Genomic DNA, 20,316 nt, shown 5'->3' with positions numbered 1-20,316 from the left:
CTCACGCCCACCGGAAGATCAGTGCTGCAACAGCTGAGCTACGGTGAAACCTTTATAGCTACCACGTACTGAAAAGAAATAATTCTTCCAAACATCCGCGAATCCCCGTGCATAGCACCAATTCCGCGCAACATGCACCCCACGTACCACAAGAAAAGAAAACAGGCCCGAGTGGATGCCCTACGGCGAAGACACAGGCAAGATCCGGACGCCAGATACACCGACGCTGCCAAATACCCGCAAAGAAACGCTCACGCCCTGAGCGTCGTAGATTCTCAGGGCAGAGAGCTAGCGTCTGCCACAGTTCGCGCACAAAACACTGAGTCTGCAGAAAAGGCGGCGATCGCCCTAACAACTACCACGTGCATGGACGCAGCTGTCGTCTTTTTCCGATTCTGAAGCAGCTGTCAAGAACTACGCTAAGGGTCGTGTGTCGACAGAAGCACTAAAGATATTGAACAGCCGCAGCACTCCGATCCCCTATACACCTGCGTGACATGGGTACATGGGCACGAGGCGCTGGAGGGGAACGAAGCAGCACACGCCGCGGCCCGAGGCCACACCTGCTGGGCTAACCCTTCCTACTCTCGAGATGCCTGGTCTGCGTCAGCGGGGACAGAGACCGAACAGATCACCTACTCAGCGATCTTTTAACATCACAGGCTGGAACGCAGGGCGTACCCACCATCTCACCCAAAGCTCAACAAAGACTACAGAGTAACACTTACACCCCCGGAATACACATGCATGCACAGACTGTACAGAACAGTACAAGGATACCACTGCCCAATGTGCGGCGTACCGGACGCCTTGGCGCATCTGATCCTCGAGTGTCCATGGCATATAGACACAGACGCATCGCCTTCACCGAAAGACTGTAACGCCAGACAAGAAAGCGAAGACCTCATCGAAACGTGAGAAACCAAGCTCGTCTCCGAGGGGACCTAGAACAACGACGCCTCGTCGCCAAGACCAAGGTGGCAGCGAAGGCCAGAGGGTTCCTGGAATGATGAGACCTCCCACCTAGAGTAGAAACGGGGCTTGCCCCGGGATGCTGTTTCGTAAACAAACGTTTAATCCTCCTCCTCCTCCTCTTCCAGTGCAAGACAAAGCTATAGGCTAACAAGCAGATAGTCATCGTCTCTGATGGAAGCCCGAATAGTCAGCGCGCTGCACGCAAACCAAGCGAAATTTACACAGGAGCTATAAGAGACGCCGTAGTGGACGGTTCCGGATTAATTTTGACCACTTGGGGTTCCTTAATCGTACACCCAAAGCTTGGTAAACGAGAGATTTTGCATTCCACGCGATCCCCATCGGAATGCGGTCACAGCAGCAGGGAATCGACCCCGCGACTTCATGCTCAGCAGCAAGCACAACACAATTAGCCATGCGCTGCATGAGCAACCGCAACGGGTAAGAACACGAGAGAAATTCGTTACAATAAGCTTGTATTGAAAAGATACAGCCAGTGCCAATAAATATATACGGTGTACCTAAAAACATATCTCTGGAAGATGACCTAATTGTTTCTAAACACTGCTTTTAATATGGTTACAAAAGTGACCGCCATCACGTAAGCTTGTGTTAACCATTGATGATGACAGCTTGCATATCTTTTCTTCTTCGGGAAAGACAAAGCCTGGTCAACCAAAACACCGTCAAGAAAAAGATAACAATAATCAATATAATGAGAACGCAGCAATCAACTAGAGAAGCGTGCTCGCGGAATGCAACAACTTCCTTATACCCACAGCTGAGATTCACAAAATCGTACGCAAGGTCGGTTCTTGAGAACAGACACTGGCCACGCCCACTCGTGACAGCGAACATATTAATATTAGCGAAAGTGGTCAGACTATCTTCTGTTACCATCTGGGCCCGCATCAACAAAAATCTCCCACGCTAGAACTGTTCGTACGAGCAAATTCCAGCCAAGTCTGATGCTGGACATTATCAGCAAAGGCTGCAGGCCAGTGGCAAATGACATCTCACGGACGAAAATAGTAGTGTTAGTAATTGTTTATTAATAAAAATAAATAAATAGGAAGGGAAACAAATTATTGCTGATCCCAGTTATTTGTGAATTTGATCCCTGCTGTATCACAGGGCCGCGGAAATTTGGGCGACTTGGTGCTTTGTTGCAATGGGCGATTTAAAGCAAATTCCGCTGCGCATATGCGGAATTTTGCAAACCATGCGTGAAATCTTGTTCCATGGTTTGCGTTGAGAAGCGGCTTTGGTATAACCTAGACAAGTAGCCCGGAGCAGTCGCCTATAGCTTTCTATGTATACGTGAATATCGCCGGGAACCCTTCCGATGCATCATGATGCACATGGATCCTCTACGAGTCAAGTCTACTGCGTTTTGCGCTAAACAAAGTAATTGTACTGTGCTGTGTACTTGTACTGTGTTTTGCGCTAAACAAAGTAATTATGGAAGTCTACTGCCCTCGATCATCCATCGGAAGATTCCCGATGCCGCCCGATATCAGGAACTATGTGAAAGCGAGGGTTTGACGGGAGGAAGCTGGACAGCGTCTCGGTTCGGGAACGCCGCTCAGCTGAAGTGTGCCCTTCCTGAACCAGAGCACAGTCTTCAAACTGCAAGAATACTTCGTGTATTTCTCCCACTTTGACAGGCGCGCGCACACGCAATTAGATTGCAAAAAGAACATAAATCAACGTCAAGAGGAACCTTAGGTTGATTTAAAGGGCGTCAGGGCCAGGCAAACAGCAGCAAATGAGTGTGCGCGTGTGTGTTTTCTTTTAGGAACCTAGTCGGGAAAATATGTGAAAGTAAAATGGTACCGGGCCTCTCAAACGAACAGAGAGCTCGCACCTCAGGTTGCAGCCACTCGGCGCCTCGCAGTACTTTACGCGCGAGGTGCTCCCCGCAGCTCAAAGTGCCGAAACAGGATGCCTCGATGTGTTTAAGCGCGTCGAGGCACCCTGCATGTACTACATAGGCCGTAAAACTATACTGCCGCGCGGTCCAACGGAAACAGTACACCGACGGGGAGAGTGTGCTCACCAGATCGTCCGCTAGGATGAACACGATGTGCGGCTGAGGCAGCGGCGCGGCGGCGTGTTGTCGCTGCACGCAGAATAAGGCGGCCAGCAATAAGGCGGCCAGCACCACGCACAGCAGCAGGAAGGTCACCCGCGATGCCTCCATGTCCGCGACTGCAGTGAAGCCACCGGCACTCGGCTGGCGACCTTCTCGATTTGGCTCCCCGCCGCGGGGCTGCCACAGCACGACCTGCAGCATGAGTGCTGCCTGTGTACACCGTTTTCACCGCCTCTTTTGTCCGCGCATGATAAGGAGCGTGCGGGCCTTTCAGGGACGGTGATATATAGCGGTGCCCCTTTCCCACTGAGTGATAGCGTTCGCGTGCAGATGGAGTACGCGGGCCAGCATTTATGCGCACGCGAAACCATCGATGACCTCCGCGTTGTTAGCGCGGCAACTGCCCCTGGAAGTCTGTGAATCTGCAGGTGAGGGGCAGTCCGCCCGCGCTGCCCGTCACCTCCATGTACACCTCTCCGAGTGCTTACAAAAGCAGATCCTGTTGAGAAATGCAGCAGGATCGTTGCATACATGCGTTGAAGACTGGCGCTGTCACTCGGTTCATACTTGCCAGCACTCGCTTACAGTAGTTAATAGCACTGAGCTCTACACTTGAAAATGTTTTCACAGTTGAATTTTGTTTTTTAATCATGGCAGCTCTGCTGACTCCATCTGTGCATCCCTTGCCTTATTAGCTCAGAAGACCTTAGCTGCACGTTGCGTGGGTATACACGGAAATGTAATATTGTAGAAATATAATCCAAAAGTACGAGTGTCCAATTTTAGGGTCTATTCACAATGAAACTGTAAAATAAGTCGGCCAACACTATTGCAACAGCACGCAAACGTGTTGATGGCGCCCCTGTCACACTGGATAACCAATAAATGTTGGGAAACATGTTCTGAACCAAAACCAGTGATAACATCCCATCAGTAATATGACTCTGCAGTACTGGCACAATTTGGAAGTGTGAGTTGACCAAGTCTCCGACCGCGCGAGTGGCGATGAAACAGGCATCAAATATAGTTTCGAATTTTAAACGACTGAAATCAGTGTAAAGTTCGTGGCCTTTATAAACATAACTTTGAAGACTCCAAAGAGCGCTGGGGTGCGGACGCCAAACGCTGCTCTCGACCAGGGTGGCTAGGTTTCAAGTGTCGTAAAGTGCGGCTCGTTTTTCAGCAAAACGAAAAAAAAGTTCGTTTTGCTGAACAATCGCGAAGAAGCCGAAAGCATCAAAATAAAAACAAGTTAATGCAGTTGAGCGTTTACGGCTCACGTCGCGATGAGTGTCCTTAACACCTCAGTGTGTGTGTGTATGTCATCTCAGTCACCTCCAATACCATACGTAGTGTTCTCCGATGCTCCGAAAGTATTGGGAGGGACCTTTGTATAGGGTGACTGACCAGGGAATGCTAGTGGCTGCCGTTCTGCTTCGGATGAGTACGGGTGCCTGTTTCGAGCAAGATAGTACGGTGTTCATGGCAGAGGATTTCCCCTATCCTTAGCAATCACCTCTCACCCCTTCGCCGCAAAATATATTTCAAGTTTACATGTATCACAACGTTCGCTAAATTCGAAGGTTGTAGGATCGTTCCCCACCTGCGGCAAGTTGTTTTTTCATACACTTTCATTTCCATTAATTTATCGTTTCTTTATTTCATTTATTAAGCACAAGTAATTTCTCCTATGTTGTCCTTGGTGTCAGTGTTTGTAGGCTTCTTATGATATGACTAATAAAAATCGGGCCTCTCGGTTAACTCTCTTTCTTCAAGCTTAGATGTAGGCACACGTGAAAAAAAAACAAGTGCACGGTCAAAATTAAGGACCGGGAGAGTAAAGGACAGACAGAGAGCATGCCGGATAGCATACAGAGTAAAGAAGGGAACTATTTAGATACACAACTGCGAAAGTTTATGAAAAAGTTATCCATGGTTCACTTGTGGCGTGACTTCCTCGAGAGAGTTTGTCAACCGGCCGGGCATGCACACCGGCACTGTTAGGTAACGTAGAGCAGTCGGGTGGCCGAGTGGTTCGGTATCGAGGCATCCCACGAGGAAGTCACTGTGTCATATGAGCTGCCTCCCGCGCGCGAGAGGGACGGCGTGGCCATAAGAGCACCTCAACGCTGTCTGCCGGCAGCCCGTGCGCGCGGTTGCAGCTACAGAGTTCCTCCCGCGGTGCCTCGAAAGTACTGCACAGCAGAAGCAAGCGTTTGAAGGTCTTAACTGCACCACAGTTGTTGCAGTTGTCCGTAGCGGCGAGACCGGAGCGCTTTCTGCGCGCCTGCGTCCACACGCACGCAACGGCTACGCAACCATGGCAACCGCACTCGTTGCTGCCGCGAAATATTGCTTGCCGTGAGCGCAGGCAGATTCTCCGAGCGCGATACACGGCTCGGGTGCTGTTGTTGGAGGTGGCGTCGGATGGTGAGACGCAAAAAACGGCCACTGCCGCCCGCAATGTCACGGCCGTGGGTTCATATATGTTATGCTATGTGTATGCCGTTCTAAGCGGTTCTGTACATTTATTGGATATTAACTGGAGTCATTTAGCTGTGCTAATGCTGTTTGCCGTGTGTTTTGCATCAGTGCTTCGTGACATCGGCTCTATTGCGTGTTTTCGCCGACGGCTTACTACCACAATGGCGAGATCTGCGTTCACCGCATTCGTTGTTCTCGGTGCGTCTTTGTGCGTCGCACGTTCGGATAACACTTTTTCCGGTAAGTGAAATACTTTGCACTTCGTTTTTCGTCAACAATGTGAATATTTTTAGGTGTTACCCGCGACAATTCTTGATGGATGGGCTGTTCTGCCCTGCGGGTTTTCGTCATCTTTACTTTTATACGAGGGTTCTGCTTGTTAGTCTTTGTGGTTAACGTAGCACGAATCAATCGAAGGGAGTGCATTGGAAGAGGACGCACTGGCTGTATTCTTGAACCAGACTGAACTCGGCCTAATTTGTGTCCTTTTGTTCTTGCATGGGTTACAGCGTTGAGTGCGCACGCGCGTGTGTCAGTGACTATGCAGCTTGTAACATTCCCATTTTATAGCAAAACAAAAATATAACTGCAATGTTTACTTCGTCTATACAATTCCAAATGCAATCGGCTGCTGAAGTAAAAATTTCATTGGTGTTTTGTTCTAAATAAACAGCAAAACGTTTAGCCTAGTAGGTGCTTCATGTGGGAGTGCAATCACGACTGCTTGGTACTTATTAATGAATGACTGTGGGTCACCTCATTTGTAATTGAAAATCTGTCTATAACTGACTTGATGCTCTCTTATTTTGTTCTTTTCACTCTATAGACGGCCGGGCATCCTTCTCGTCCCTTGGCGCTAGCTGGATGACGGGACCTCATCATGATCAGTGTAAGCCAGCAAACTGTACACTCTCTGTACCTCCCAGTGCTTTTTGTGTGGGTTAAGGCCAGGGAGCGCTTCGTGGTAAAATAGCTGGTTGGTGTCTCATAAACGGGTATTTTTTGCACTGGTCCCTTATAAGCTGCCACTATTATAACCAATTTCTCAGTGCCAGTGTGCATACACAGTTCTACTAATAATTAGTTTCCCTAAGCCTTACAAATTTAACTGTAGGTAGTCAGTGCTATGTAAGAACTCACAAATTAACTCTGTTGTGTCATCATTTACCAGTATTCCCTACATGATTAAAAATTTCCAACAGCACTGTACATTACACCTTGCTTCCCTAATGCACAAATGTATTCAAGCAGTATGTGATTACTTCTGTATTCTAAATGTTTCCTGTGTGATTTAGTTTCTTTACAGGAATTTACTGTACAGCATCATCAAGCAGTCTAATTTAATATGTATGCGTGTGCTGCAAAAGGTATGCTTTGCCGCTACAATTGATAAAACATGGTCCGAACCTTCCTTACAAGAACGAACTTCAATTTGGGTCTACCACCGTCAGCACTTGGCTGGCGATTGCCAAATGGATCACATGAGGTAGCTTGTGCAGACTGTTTTTTAACCTTATTGTGAGGAGATAGCACAATGATGTGTGGAGGCGCCTGCGTCTGAGATAGATTGTGCTGCAACATATGTGCATGTAAAACAGGCATGATACTGAAGGTTCTAGCAGATTGCAGAGGTGCTTTTAAAATTTTGTCATAACCGTAACCTTACCTGTGCTGTTTTTTGTCATCTATTTCAATAATATCAATGGAGGTGTTATCAGAACTTAGCAATTTATTGGCCCTGGCTCATTAGGCTTCCACATTTGACCTTTCACTAGGTGGGCAATTATTCAACTTGGACCATTACTTGAACACATCTTTTTTGTGTGCAGCGGCTTCTCAATTGCGAGTCAATGTAGATGCTCAGAATTACCTGAGGCTATAGATGCACTTATGAATTTGCTACCCATACAAATCACTTTGCACTTTCTCGCGCAACAAGCATGCTAACACTTCCAAGACGGTGGGCAATGTTACCGTTTGATCACATCATGTGATGCTTTCAATTTTTATGACGTGTCATCCAAGGTGACGCGTTATTGGTGTGAAGTATTGCCCTAAGCCAATTAGAGTCACATGAAAACATATCAACAAAAGTGATTGATCCAGCCTAGAAGTGTTGCTTTGGAACACCACTTTATCACCAGTCCTCATTTGCAAGCTACCTTCATACCCTGTACTGAGTCATGTTTAAGTTTGAAAAATAGGCAACAGCTAGACAGTAAAAAATGCCAAACTTGCTTTTGGCTTAACAATATGAAATGGTATTTAACTTTTTAATTAAGTTAGTACATCATTTACCTGCAGAGTGTATTACTGTTTTGAACTGATTATATTTTGCAGGAAGCTTCTCAGACTTGTTTGAAAAGGTGATAAGCGCCTTTTTAGTCACAAAACACCATATATTAATTTGAAAGCTGGCTTCGTCTGACTCTGCCCTGCAATTTAATAACTATGCCAGGAAATATATTAGCAATTTTAAACATCATCCCATACATACCTTAAGATACCCGTAATTTAAGACAAATGAGTGCTTAAATTTATTTTTAATGTTAGCTGAACTTTTTAGCACATCATCGACATCGGGGCACGACATCGCATCTAAGATGCCGCACTCACGCTGGCTATTTTTACAAGCTACGATAGCGCTGATGGTATCGTCCGTGTGTCTTCGCCCGGATCGACAACCGCCTGCCAACCTGCCAATCCACATCGACGATTGCTTACTCCAGCTCATCACCCGCCAGTTACAGATGAATCCAACTGGCCCACCTGGCAACCTAGGATCACATCAAGTGCGTTTACGGCGGCCGATGTAGGATATAAATGACAGCTGGCTGGCTCCCACTTCGGGCACGACATCGTATCTAAGATGCCGCACTCACGCTGGCTCTTATAACAGGTTAGTTACCTGACCGGTGCACACTGTTTTAGAAGTAGTAATTACTCTTTGTTGGCAGTGTCATGCCCACCACAGTCTATTGAAAAAGTGAAGTTTTTGATGGCTCTGTTTACTTGCAAATTTCGTGCCTTCTCTGCTATTTTACTATTACTTTCGGGAGATATAGAATCTGATCCTGGCCCTCTGACAAAAGGTGAAGAAGATTCACTTGCCCAGGCTATAGATGCTATCCGCCGGCTTGAAGAGGATCAAGCTTCCCTGATAGCTGATTTGAAGTCTACCAGTGAGAAGCAAGCGGAAGCTGACAACAAAATTAAAATTCTAAGTGACAAGGTTGTGTCTTTAGAAGAAGCAATGGAGTTAAATTGCACAATTAAAGATAGGACAGATTCCAACGCTGTACGCGTTGTGTCTGAGCAGGTGGCGGTTATTAAGGCACGCTGTAACGACTCCGAGAATAGGCTGCGGCGTTCGAATCTGCTTTTCTTTGATTTGGAAGATAACGCTAGAGAAGACTGGACAAAGTCGGAGCAGAAAATAATCGACTTCTGTGCGGATAAGCTTGGCATCAAAATAAATGAACAACAATTTGAGCAGGGGCATCGGTTGGGAAGATATAGCGAGGACAAACGGAGACCCATCATAGCCAAGCTGACCGTCTTTAAGGACAAAGATCGCATTCTCTCTTCGGCACACAAACTGAAGGGAACGTCATATTCCATTCGCGAACGAGAGAGAGAGAGAGAGAAATAACATTTATTTGCACCCCGAAGAGTCAAGAGTCTTCCTGTCTCTTCGGTTTGCTACTCCCTATTCAGCTGGCTGATGCTCCTTGGACCTCAGCGGTGTCCAGGGCCATGCGGATGACTTCTCTTTGATCATCTTCCTTCGAGCTGGTCATTAAAGTCTCTCAGGATTGTCTATCCCTATCTCGTTTATTGTATCTAGGACATGTCCATATTATGTGGATCATGTCCGCCTTTGTCCCGCAGTGTTTGCAATTCATGTTCTCAATGTTATCATGCCATCTCTTCAGAATGTAGGGGTTGCAGATCACCCACGCTTGGAGTTGCCTCCATGTTATCTCTTCTTGCGCACTTAGTTTCTTATGCGCCTCTGGAAGTGTTTTCCTTCCCCTTCTATAATAAGCGAGAATTTCGCTGTAAGTGTTTATGCCTTCTTCTTTTAGTAGGGGCTCCCTGGATGGAGAGGCTGCATTGGTGTACCGGTAAATAAGCTCTCGGGCCAATGCGTGCTCTTTCTCGTTGCCGGGCAAGCCTTCGTGGGCAGGAGGCCATATAAGGTTTACTAATTCTTCTGGAATTGGTCCTTGCTCCAATATGTTGAGCGCCTCTTTGGAGATTCTCCCTGCGGTATAATTCCTGATGGCTGTTTTGGAATCTGACACTATGATTCTGACGCCTTTTTGAGTCAAAGCTAGGGCTTTGGCCACCTCCTCTGCAACCTCCACTCTGTTTTGCGGGGTACTGCAGCTCTTTGAGTTCTCACCGTCAGCCTGTGTCGTCACTGAGACAAAACCTGGTCTGCTTTCATATTCTGCTGCATCCGTGTAGAGCACCCCTTGCTTTTTATCTAGTGATTTTTGTAATGCTTTAACCCTGTCTTTCCTCCTATCCTGGTGGTGACTGGGACGCATATTCTTCGGGAGTGGTGGTATGCGTATCCTGTCTCTGATTTGCGACGGAATGGCTCCCGTGTTTCTTACTTTGTTGTTAGTTTTGTATCCTAGTTTCTCTAGAATTCTCAGACCACCTCTGCTTCTCATTAGTCTCTGTTGCTGGGAGACTAGTGTGGCTTCGATCAACTCTTCTAGGGTGTTTGAAATGCCCATGTTTAGTATCCTGTGCGTAGACGTGCATGGTGGCAGGTTTAGGGCTGTTTTAACTCCTTTCCTTATGAGGATTTCTATTTTGTTTTTCTCGGCCCTTGTTTGCTTAAGATACGGTGTTGCGTATGTGATCTTGCTGATCGCGAAGGACTGTACTATCCTTAATAGGTTAGCCTCCCTCATGACTGCCTTCTGGTTGGCGATTCTTCTGAGGAGTCGACATGTTTGGCTTACGCTCATTTCAAGCTTTCTAATCGTTTCTGTATTTCTTTCATTGTCCTGGATGTGCATGCCTGGCACTCGTATAGCTTTTACGTCTGGAATCGCGTCCCCATTAACCGTGAGTTGTATCCCGTGGTTAGGGATTTTCTTTCGCTTTTTCTGTGGACTGATGAAGAGAGCCTGCGACTTCGTAGCTGAACATTTAAGTCCGGCTTTTTCTAAGTGCTCTTCAATTCTATTGATGGCATTTTGCAGCGTTTCTTCTATGTGGGCGTCACTGCCTCTATTTATCCATAGGGTGATGTCGTCCGCATAGATCGTATGTTCTAGACCCTGTAAGTCCTTAAGTTTGTGCGGGAGTCCCATCACTACTATGTTAAAGAGAGTGGGTGAGAGCACAGAGCCCTGCGGTGTCCCCTTATTGCTGAGCTCCATCCCTTTCTCCTCGTTACCCCCAAGACTGACCGTTACTGTTCTGTCAGTCAGAAAGTCCTTTATATACTCGTAGGTACGTCTCCCTACGTTTAGGCTATTCAATTGTTCTAAGATTGCCTTGTGGTCTACGTTGTCAAATGCTTTGGCCACGTCTAAGCCAACGATAGCTTTCGTGTCCTTCGTTTGGTGGCTGATAATTTGCTCTTTAAGCTGTAGCATGACGTCGCATGCAGATAGGTGTGCTCTGAAGCCAATCATTGTGTCAGGGTACATGTCTTGGTCTTCCAAGTATCTGCTAATTCTAGGTTGTATCACGTGTTCCATTAGTTTCCCGACGCATGACGTGAGGGATATTGGTCTGAAGTTTTCGAGATTGAGCTTTTTCCCGGTTTTGGAATTAGACTAATTTAGCCTCCATCCATTATTTGGAGATTTTACCCTTCTTCCAACACTCTTGCATAAAATTCGTTAGGTTTACTATTGACTTGTCATCTAGGTTCCTCAACATCCTATTGCTGATTCTGTGTGGTCCTGCAGCTGTTCTCGTTCTCAGTCGATTCAGCTCGGCCCCGACTTCTACCGTGACGGGGCTGTCCAAGAGGGGGTTCTCTTCCCCTTTGTAGTCCGGCAGTGTTTCTTCCGGACCACATTTAAGATATCTATCCTTAACTTCAGCGAACAATTGTCTATTACTGCCTTCGTATTTATACACTAGTTTTTGCATGTTTCTATGCGTCTCTGATTCGCTGCTTTGTTGAAAAAAAATTGAACAGCTAGGGCAACAGGCGGCCCTTGTAGACGCTGCCTGGGTCAAAGGCAAAGAGGCCTATACCGCCGTGGTGGTCGACAGCCGGGGCGAGGTACGGGACGCCATCACCATCTTCACAAAGGATTCCACGGTGGCGGAGCAAGCCGCGATTGCTCTAGCCATCAGGAACCGTAAATGGTCTTTCATCTATAGCGATTCCAAAGCAGCAATTAAGAGCTTTGACAAAGGCTATGTAGCTGGGACTGCGGCTAAAATTATCGACAAGGTCGAAACTATCAAAACTGAAATCCGATGGTTTCCTGCACATATGGGACAAGTGGACGAGACTCGGCCCAACCTCAACGAGGTGACGAACGACCTGGCACGAGGACTTGCTTGCCGTGCCGGTCAGAACCGAACCGACGCCCACTACCATTCCGGGGAGCATAAAGATCAGTTACTAACTTACAGCGACATCACTAAATATTACTACTTGGGGCGTAGGCAGTTCCCTCTGCCACACGTAAAATTTAACAGGGCTCAGGCAGTGACGCTACGTTTACTGCAAACCGGGACGTACCCCACTCCGTATTTCATAAATAAAATTCACCCAGAAAGAGAAATTAGGAAAGAATGTAACGTGTGCGATGGCATCATTGACATCAGACACATGCTGGCGGGCTGTCCCGCGACTCTCGCCGACCCCGAAGAAAAATGGCTTTACTGGCACAAGTTGATAACAAGCTCGTCATATCAAGATCAGCTACGGGCTGTCCAGAGGGTCCACGATGACGCCATAAGGCTCGGCCTGGCGGTGCCGACGTGGACGCGGCCCGCCTCGGTCTGAAAAGACCGGGCTTCAGGACCCTAATAAAGTTTTGTGAATGAATGAATCTAGTAGGTACCTCAATAGTTGCCATGCAGTTGATTTACCAATTTTGTGATCCATCCGTTCGCATATGCTATTCCAATTTCGTTTCGTGAGTTCGAGCGCGTATTCTTCAATCTCTCCGTTCAGGGGCGCTAATGCCCTCCTAATGTTTCTATTGCTTCTATTCTCTTTCAATTTTTGCTCTAGCTGCCTCTTTTTCCTCCATAATCCGACCATTTTTCGGTCTACTACCTCCTGCGTTTCGTCTGCCTCCACCTTCTCGGTGGCCTCTTCAACCGCTTCCAAGAGGGCGTTGCTCCAATTGCCTACATCCTTGAGCTCCTCTTTTTCGGCACATTTCTGCCTAAAAAGGTTCCAATTTACCGCTTCGATCTGCTTGGGTTTGGGAGTTGGTATTCCGTGTTCTACCACCGTCTCTATAATTCTATGGTCGCTCCCCAAGTCCTCTCCCGTGTAAGGTCCGGTGTGGTGTCCCTGGAAACGCTATTTCCTTTTCTAGTCAGAATTTGAGGATTTGTTAGTAGGGTTAGTCCTTGCTTGGAGATAGTATCCCATAATTCTCTGCCTTTTTGTTGCGAGGTTTTGTACCCTCAAGCCATGTGTTGCGCGTTAAAGTCTCCGACTATGACTATGGGGCTGTTCCCTGCAATGTTTTTGGACCTTTCGATGAGCTGATCGAAGCCACAATTCTTTTTTTTTTGCTTAGGAGAGCTGTATACATTGAGAACGTATAGGCTCCTATCTTTTTTTTTTCCTCGGTACTAGTTCAATTACGACGTTGTCTATCTTATTTTTGTCAGTCTCGTGTAGGACTGCTGCTAAGTTTCTTTTAACTAAAATGGCTGTCTGCCGGTTCTATCCTTGCCCAGTGTAGGCTGTGTAGCCGGCCAATTTTGCATTTTCCCCACACTCTTGCAACGCAATGACATCTGGTTTATCGATGTTGGTTAGGAATGTTTGTAGGACTGCTCTCTTTTTCAGGAAGCCCCTACAATTCCACTGCCAGATCGTGTTATTTTGCGAATGCATTTTGAATGTTAATTAATTGTGTTCTAAGCCAATCGAATTCCGCTTTTAAAGCGAAGACGCGTTTCTCAAATTCTGCTTTGAGGGCGATGTCGTGCTTTTCAAATTCCGCTCGAGTTTGTTCCATGAATTGCATCATAGCTCCGTTCATCAGGGTAATATCCTGGGTAACATTGTCCATCTTGCTGTCTGAGTCCGTCTCTCCCGTTCTCTTCTTTTTGAGCGAGGGCCGATCTGTTTTGGGCTCTTTGTCCCCTACACTCTCTTCCTGTTCGTACTGTTTCCACCCTTCACTTTTTTCATCTTTTCGATTATCTTTAAAAATTCTTCTCCCTCCTTTTTCCTATCCTCAGTCAGTATTCTAATTTGCTCTTCCTGCCTCTTAATAAGCGCTTTTAGCTCCTGGTTTTCTTTATACTTTTCGGAATCCTGAGAGACTTTGTCTGACCAGCTCACCTTGTTACTTGTTTCCTTCTCTTGTGTCTGGTGGTGCGGCGTCTGTAGCCTCGGGAAGGACTCCGAGCGGCTCCTGGTCCTGCTGCTAGATCTCTCGCTTGGCCTGCTTTTACGAAGATCCTCTTGGTTCGCCTCCTCGGCCGCTTGTTTTTGCTCCCATTGTCTCTTCACGATGCACGGGGTGCGGAATAAATTCCTGCACTTCTTATCCCCGGTGACGTGGTTTTTGCCGCAGAGCTGGCACTGCTGTTCACATTGATGTCCTTGTTGTGGTCTGGTTACCCCACAACCTCTACACCTCGGTTCGTCATTGTCACACACGTCTGATCTGTGCCCGAGAACAAAGAAAAACTGCGCAAAAAGAACAAGACAGAGAAAGAACCACACGACACAGGCGCCTGTGTCGTGTGGTTCTTTCTCTGTCTTGTTCTTTTTGCGCAGTTTTTCTTTGTTCTCATAATGTCATACCAACTAGCCCCTCACCGTACGCTTCTAGACTGTGCTCGAGTCCTCCACACTTGTAGCATACTTCGTACCTCTTCTTGTATAGGAAGCACCGTAGAATAGCGCCCATGAAGAAAACCTTGCGTGGAACTTCGTCGTCAAAAGTTAGGAGGAAAGTTCTGGTTTTGCCCATTCTTTTTGCTTCTAGGACTGTCGGGTTGTCTTCATCCTCGTTTAGGTTGATTAGGACTTCTTTGTCGGAGTACATTTCCTCTATGCCGTGAATAACTCCACGCCCACAGCTTTCCGGTGCGTTCACGTACGTGACGACCCCGTAATCCTTGTCTCCGATTCTGATCTTATCTATCTTGCTTATTCTTTTAGCATTCTCCATCGACAAGGTGTGGTAGATGATCGTACCTTGTTTGGTGTTTATCACGAAGCGGTCTCCCTTGGCTTCTTGTAGGCTGACGCCCGCGCTATCTCGCACTGCTCTTCCGAGGCTGACTTCCGGTGCCTTTTGAAGCCCCGAGAGGCCATCTCGTAGTCGTAGAGTCACTTTCCAACCCGTGGCCGGCAGTCTCGGTAGGTTCGATGCTACCGATAGCTCCGCTTCCTTCATCCCTGCTCCCTCTTGAGCGCGTCGTGCCGAGCGTCCGCCGTGCGTCCGAGCGTCGTCTCCGCGCCAGCTGGCACGGTCTTCTGCCTCCTTTTCGCCAAAACGGTGAACCATCCTTCGTTGTCGGATCTCTTAGGATCCTTTTCGTTGCCTTCCACTGTCACTTCCATGTCGCCGCTTCTCTGGGAGCAGCCGCTGGCTTGGGGCTGCCCGTCGACGCCGTCCACGGCCGGGGCCATGCCGAAGCCGAGGTGAGGCTTAGCGCGGCGTTGTGCTCCGGTCACAGTTTTTTAGTCGTAAAATCATTAAAAATCCACTCACAGGCACAAACAATTGTGTCCACCGAGTCCTTGTCACTTCCAAAAATCGATTTTAGCACTTTAGCAGATCATTTTGCCAGAAAAACCACCAGAATCCCTGGTTGTTCGCGGAACCAGCGTAAACACGTCCTCACTCCTCAACGCTACCTGGCGTTCCTTCCATTTGCGAAGATTATTCACCGGAAACTCGAAGTGCTAGACAAAAGCTAATTGAATTTACGAAAACCCAGAATAAAGCTTTCAGTGGACAAGCTGCGTATTGATTCAAGAATTTATATCTATACGATGGTTCTGCAAGTGCAGTTGTCCTACTGAATAGATAGCTACGGTTGGGAGCATGCGCACAGAGTCACCAAGTACTAAAACTAACCCCGACTTCACCCTCGCTATTACTATCGTATGCCAACGTACGAAGCATATTATCAATGCGCGATCTCATCTCTTCCTTCTTGGAAGACAGCAAATCCGACATTATCGCTTTCACGGAGAGATGGCTCCATTCTGCAATAAAGAATGATGAAATCTTTTCATCTTCAAACATGTATGACATATATAGGTGTGACCGCTCTCTTAAAAAAAAGGGGGGGGGGGCGGTGTCTTGATTGGTGTAAGGAAAACCATTACGTCCTTTTTGGTCAACACTAATTCTGATCTCGAGATTGTTTGTGTGGCCTGCACGATCTCATCTTCTACGATACTAATAGGTAATTGTTACCGTGCACCAGATTCTAATAATTTTTTCATCAATGCTCTGCGCGACACAATCAACAAAGCCATGGAACTCTTCCCGGCTAATTTAATTTATCTTCTTGGGGATTTCAAATGTCCGCTAATCGATTGGACAAATTTATCATCTCTTTGTCATATATCGTCTGAATTCATCAACTTTTTTTTTAGATTTAAATCTCTTTCAAGCTGTCACAAAACCCACACGTGGTGCCAATGTTTTAGATCGATCTCATTCTTAGTACTGCAACTGAAACAATAGGTTACATAGAATACTTGGATGGTTTCAGCGACCACCATTTGCTCCAAATAACAATAAACACAACGCCACCGTTTACGGGTAAAACGAGAAAGCAACTTCGTGATTACAATAAGGGCAATTGTAAAACAATCATCTCAGAATTTGAAACTTTCTTCGAAAGCACAATGTGGCCATCATTTTACGATAGATCCGTTGAAGAAAACAGGCTCATGTTTAAAAATACACTATGCGCATTAGTAGACAAGTATGTTCCACTCGTTAATATAACGAACGATAAGTTGCACCCTTGGTTTACTAAAAAGCTTCAGCGCGTGAAGAACAACAAAAAACGCTTGTATAATATCGCTAAGCGAGATCGCACATCAGCAGCGTGGCAGAATTACAAAACGTACCTTAAATCGTACTGCTCAGCTTTAGGTGAAGCTAAAGATAAATATTTCTCTAATGACCTTCTTGAGCTTCTTAAGAACAATCCTGCCAAGTTTTAGAAAATAATAAAGCCTAACAACGAATCCGATGAATTTTCATTAGAAAACAGCAGCAATATTCTTATTCCAGACAGCGAATTTTCGGAGGTCTTTAATACATTCTTCAGCTCTCTATTTACACAGGAGAACACTTCAAATATAGATTTTGTTTCAGGATTAAGCTACCAATACATGGAACTTATTGAAGTCACTTTGGAGGGCCTCTCTTCTCTCATAAATAACCTTAACATGTCTTCTTCATACGGCATAGATGGTATAAACTCAAAGATTTTAAAGAATACGGTAGAAATATCAAGCAAAATTCTCTTGCACATATTCAGACAGTCACTTCCGACTGGCCACCTTCCTGCAGGTGGGAAGATGACGAAAGTAATAACTGTATCTAAAAATGGCAACAGGAACTCCTGTGAGAATTATCGCCCCATTTCCTTGACATGCATTCCCTGCAACTTGCTTGAACATATCGCTTCGCAGATTTATAGACATCTTGAGACTATCGAATTCCTTTTTCATAATCAGCACGGCTTTAGGAAGGGCCTCGCGTGCGAGACACAGTTATTTGAATTTACAACAGACCTACACACTAACTTAAATTATAACTTACAAATTGATTGCTTGTTTCTTGGTTTTTCGAAGGCATTCGATCGTGTCGCACATTGTCGCCTAATATCAAAACTCTCCGCACTCAAATTGGACTGTCTTACCTTGTCATGGCTCCGAAATTTTCGGTCTAATCATCAGCAGTTTACTATTGCAAATAACTGCTCTTCCTCCGTAACAGACGTTTCTTCTGGCGTACCACAGGGTAGCGTCCTCGGTCCCTTGCTTTTTCTAATCTTTATTAACGACCTACCTCAAAATTTGTCCGCCACCATAAGAATATTCGCCGACGACTGCATAATTTATCGCCCAATTAAAAATTCAGATGATCACCTCGTTCTTCAGCAAGACCTTCAACAAATTATTAGCTGGTGCAACAAATGGCTAATGACTTTAAATACATGGTTATATTGTGCTCAGTTTTGCACAGACGATGTTAAGGAAGGACAGGACGTGGACGGACGTAGCGCGTCCTGAGGTCTTTTGAGGTATTTACTTTAAATACCTCAAAATGCAAAGTAATGTCGTTTACCCGTGAGTCGGCAACCTCATCGTATCCCTACCATATCAATAATTATACTGTTACAACGGCTACACAATATAAAGTATCTAGGAGTTCTATTCACATCGAATCTTTCTTGGACAGAGCATATCATGTCTATTTCAGCTAACGCCTCCCACTCGTTGGGGTACCTGCGACGCAACTCAAGAAATGTTCCTTCAAATGTTCGCAAGCTAGCTTACCTAACTCTCGTTCGTCCCAAGCTCGAGTATGCATCTTGCATTTTATCCCCTCACGAGAAATACCTCATTGAAACGTTAGAACGGATACAGAAGAGAGCAAGCCGCTTCATCATAAACGATTACAGCTACCCAGTCTAGTGTAACAGAAATAAAAGTTAAGCTTTCATTACAATCCTCGAGCGCTCGCAGAGGCATTGCCCTTTTATCACTGTTCCACAAATTCCTTCACTCCACTCGAACACCTGCATGCTTGAAACGACCCTACTCCACGTCACATAGGCTTCATAATCATTTCAGCTATGCACGCCCTTATGGTTCTACAAATGCATTACTCTGCTCTTCCTCGTGCTATCAGAATTTGGAATTCGCTCCCGGACAGCATTGCATGCCAGTCTAACTACGATTCATTCCGTGATGCCTTGACTGAATACATGACTAAAGAAATGTGAAGTTTTACGTTTGTCGCACAATGCTTTCTTGTACATGCACTACCTTTTACAGCTTATTGTCGCATTATTACCGCTATGTCGCTATGGTTTACTGTTCCGTTGGAATGTTGCGTTAGTAAATTTTCTGTCTTTCTTTTTAATCATTAATATTGTTTAACACTCTGGTCTTGTTAATTACACGACTTCACTGAAAACAAGGTGTGTGATTTATTCCTTGTTATTATATTATGTTTTCTTTTTTTCCCTAGTGAATCGTGAACTAAATACTTCTTTTTCATCTCGGTTGCACTTGCGGTTGTAGTTTGTAAACTGATACGGTTTATAGATGTCATATGTTCAATGTATTCTTTATGTACTGCCCCCCTTACTCAATGCCTCACATTGACGCCTGTAAAGTATTTTTAAATAAATAAATAAATATTGCTAATTGAAGTTCCACTTTGAACATTCCCATTTCCTCCCGCGCCTTTTTTCCCTCTTCTGTGCAGGTATTGCATGCCTATATGTCTACAAGAACTCTTGTGTAGAGACACAAGAACCTTCCCGCGTGGCCTGTGACAGCAAGCTTTTGTGAGCAGCCAGTGCTCTCCTACGAAGGCTGGCCTGCTCTGGCAGCGGCGGCAATCATCTTCGAGATTCATGCATGATCACCTTTGCTGCTATTTGTCACTCTTGTTAATTACACTTTCTGCATCTTTTCTACTTTATTTGGTAATAAAGCATGATTATGTGACATGGTGTGAAGTAGATGTCTTGCTGCATTTTCGCTTGCAATCATGTCTTACGCATGAAAAACTCATCGAACAGTGTATGAAAAAAAAATAACAGCATATTATGATTCATCTTTCCGTTCCGGTAACATGCAACGCGCAAGTAATTCACTAATTGGTGGTTTGCCGAAAAACTGGCCATTATTTCTGCGTGATGCTGTGCAAGCATGTGGCGTTACCTTACAACGGACACCCACAAAGTAAGTTACAATTTACTTTTAAATGAGGCATGGACAAGACATCAGAAAAAGAAATATATTGATATTGCCAGTTATGGTCGGCAGAGTGTTTTTCCAGATGTGAACTATCCTTTATTTCTTAACAATTCATTGCAGCACAGCATTTGGTTTCGTATACTGGTGTCGGGCTTTCCTGCCTGCTGTAGCGGAAACCAGCATGTCATTTTTGCCTAAACAGCAGCATCACTTTAAAAAATGTTTCTCTGTAGAAACTATTTCAATTCGGTGGAGACCCAGCTAGGCGAAGTTATGTCAATAATGACGTGTTTCATGCAGAGATGTTCTTGTTTAGGTCAATGGGCGAACATTGGCGTGATATCAGCATACGATACAGATCTTGTTATATTTGAAAAATAATTCTGACAGGCGGTGTTCAATTATTGGCCTAAGTAAAATCACTAATCGACCAATGAGGCTGTACTACACTATTCGCATGGTTCACATCTGGAAAAACTACCTGTGCATCACTCTATTCGACAATATAAACTTCTTTTTCTGGTGTCCATGCCTCGTTTAAAATAAATTGAAACTGTGGGCAAACCTCCCCGCAAAAATTTGAGGTAATGTCTAACGT

The 20,316-nt window shown here is 45.6% G+C and overlaps 1 protein-coding gene and 1 long non-coding RNA gene across 3 annotated transcripts in view; one reads left to right on the top strand and one right to left on the bottom strand.

The window, feature by feature from the left end:
- Nucleotides 1–20,316, bottom strand: part of LOC135918360 (arylsulfatase B-like) — a 145,007-nt gene that overhangs the window by 116,229 nt on the left and 8,462 nt on the right. The window contains exon 2 of the mRNA XM_065452051.2: nt 3,035–3,262. Coding sequence (XP_065308123.1) covers nt 3,035–3,262 — 228 coding nt within the window. The remainder of the gene's footprint in view (nt 1–3,034; nt 3,263–20,316) is intronic.
- On the top strand, nt 5,429–19,418 carry LOC135918364 (uncharacterized). Of its 2 annotated transcripts, XR_010569640.1 has the most exons (5): nt 5,429–5,544; nt 5,663–5,794; nt 6,381–7,040; nt 8,121–8,453; nt 19,222–19,418. It is a non-coding gene; the product is annotated as an uncharacterized lncRNA (long non-coding RNA). The 2 variants fall into 2 exon arrangements; XR_010569639.1 differs by having other exon boundaries at nt 6,381–8,453.

Source organism: Dermacentor albipictus, chromosome 1, assembly GCF_038994185.2.
Source record: "Dermacentor albipictus isolate Rhodes 1998 colony chromosome 1, USDA_Dalb.pri_finalv2, whole genome shotgun sequence".
NCBI classification, from domain to species: domain Eukaryota; kingdom Metazoa; phylum Arthropoda; class Arachnida; order Ixodida; family Ixodidae; genus Dermacentor; species Dermacentor albipictus.
Note: the sequence above shows the minus strand (reverse complement) of the source record. Positions and strands in the feature narration are given on the sequence as shown.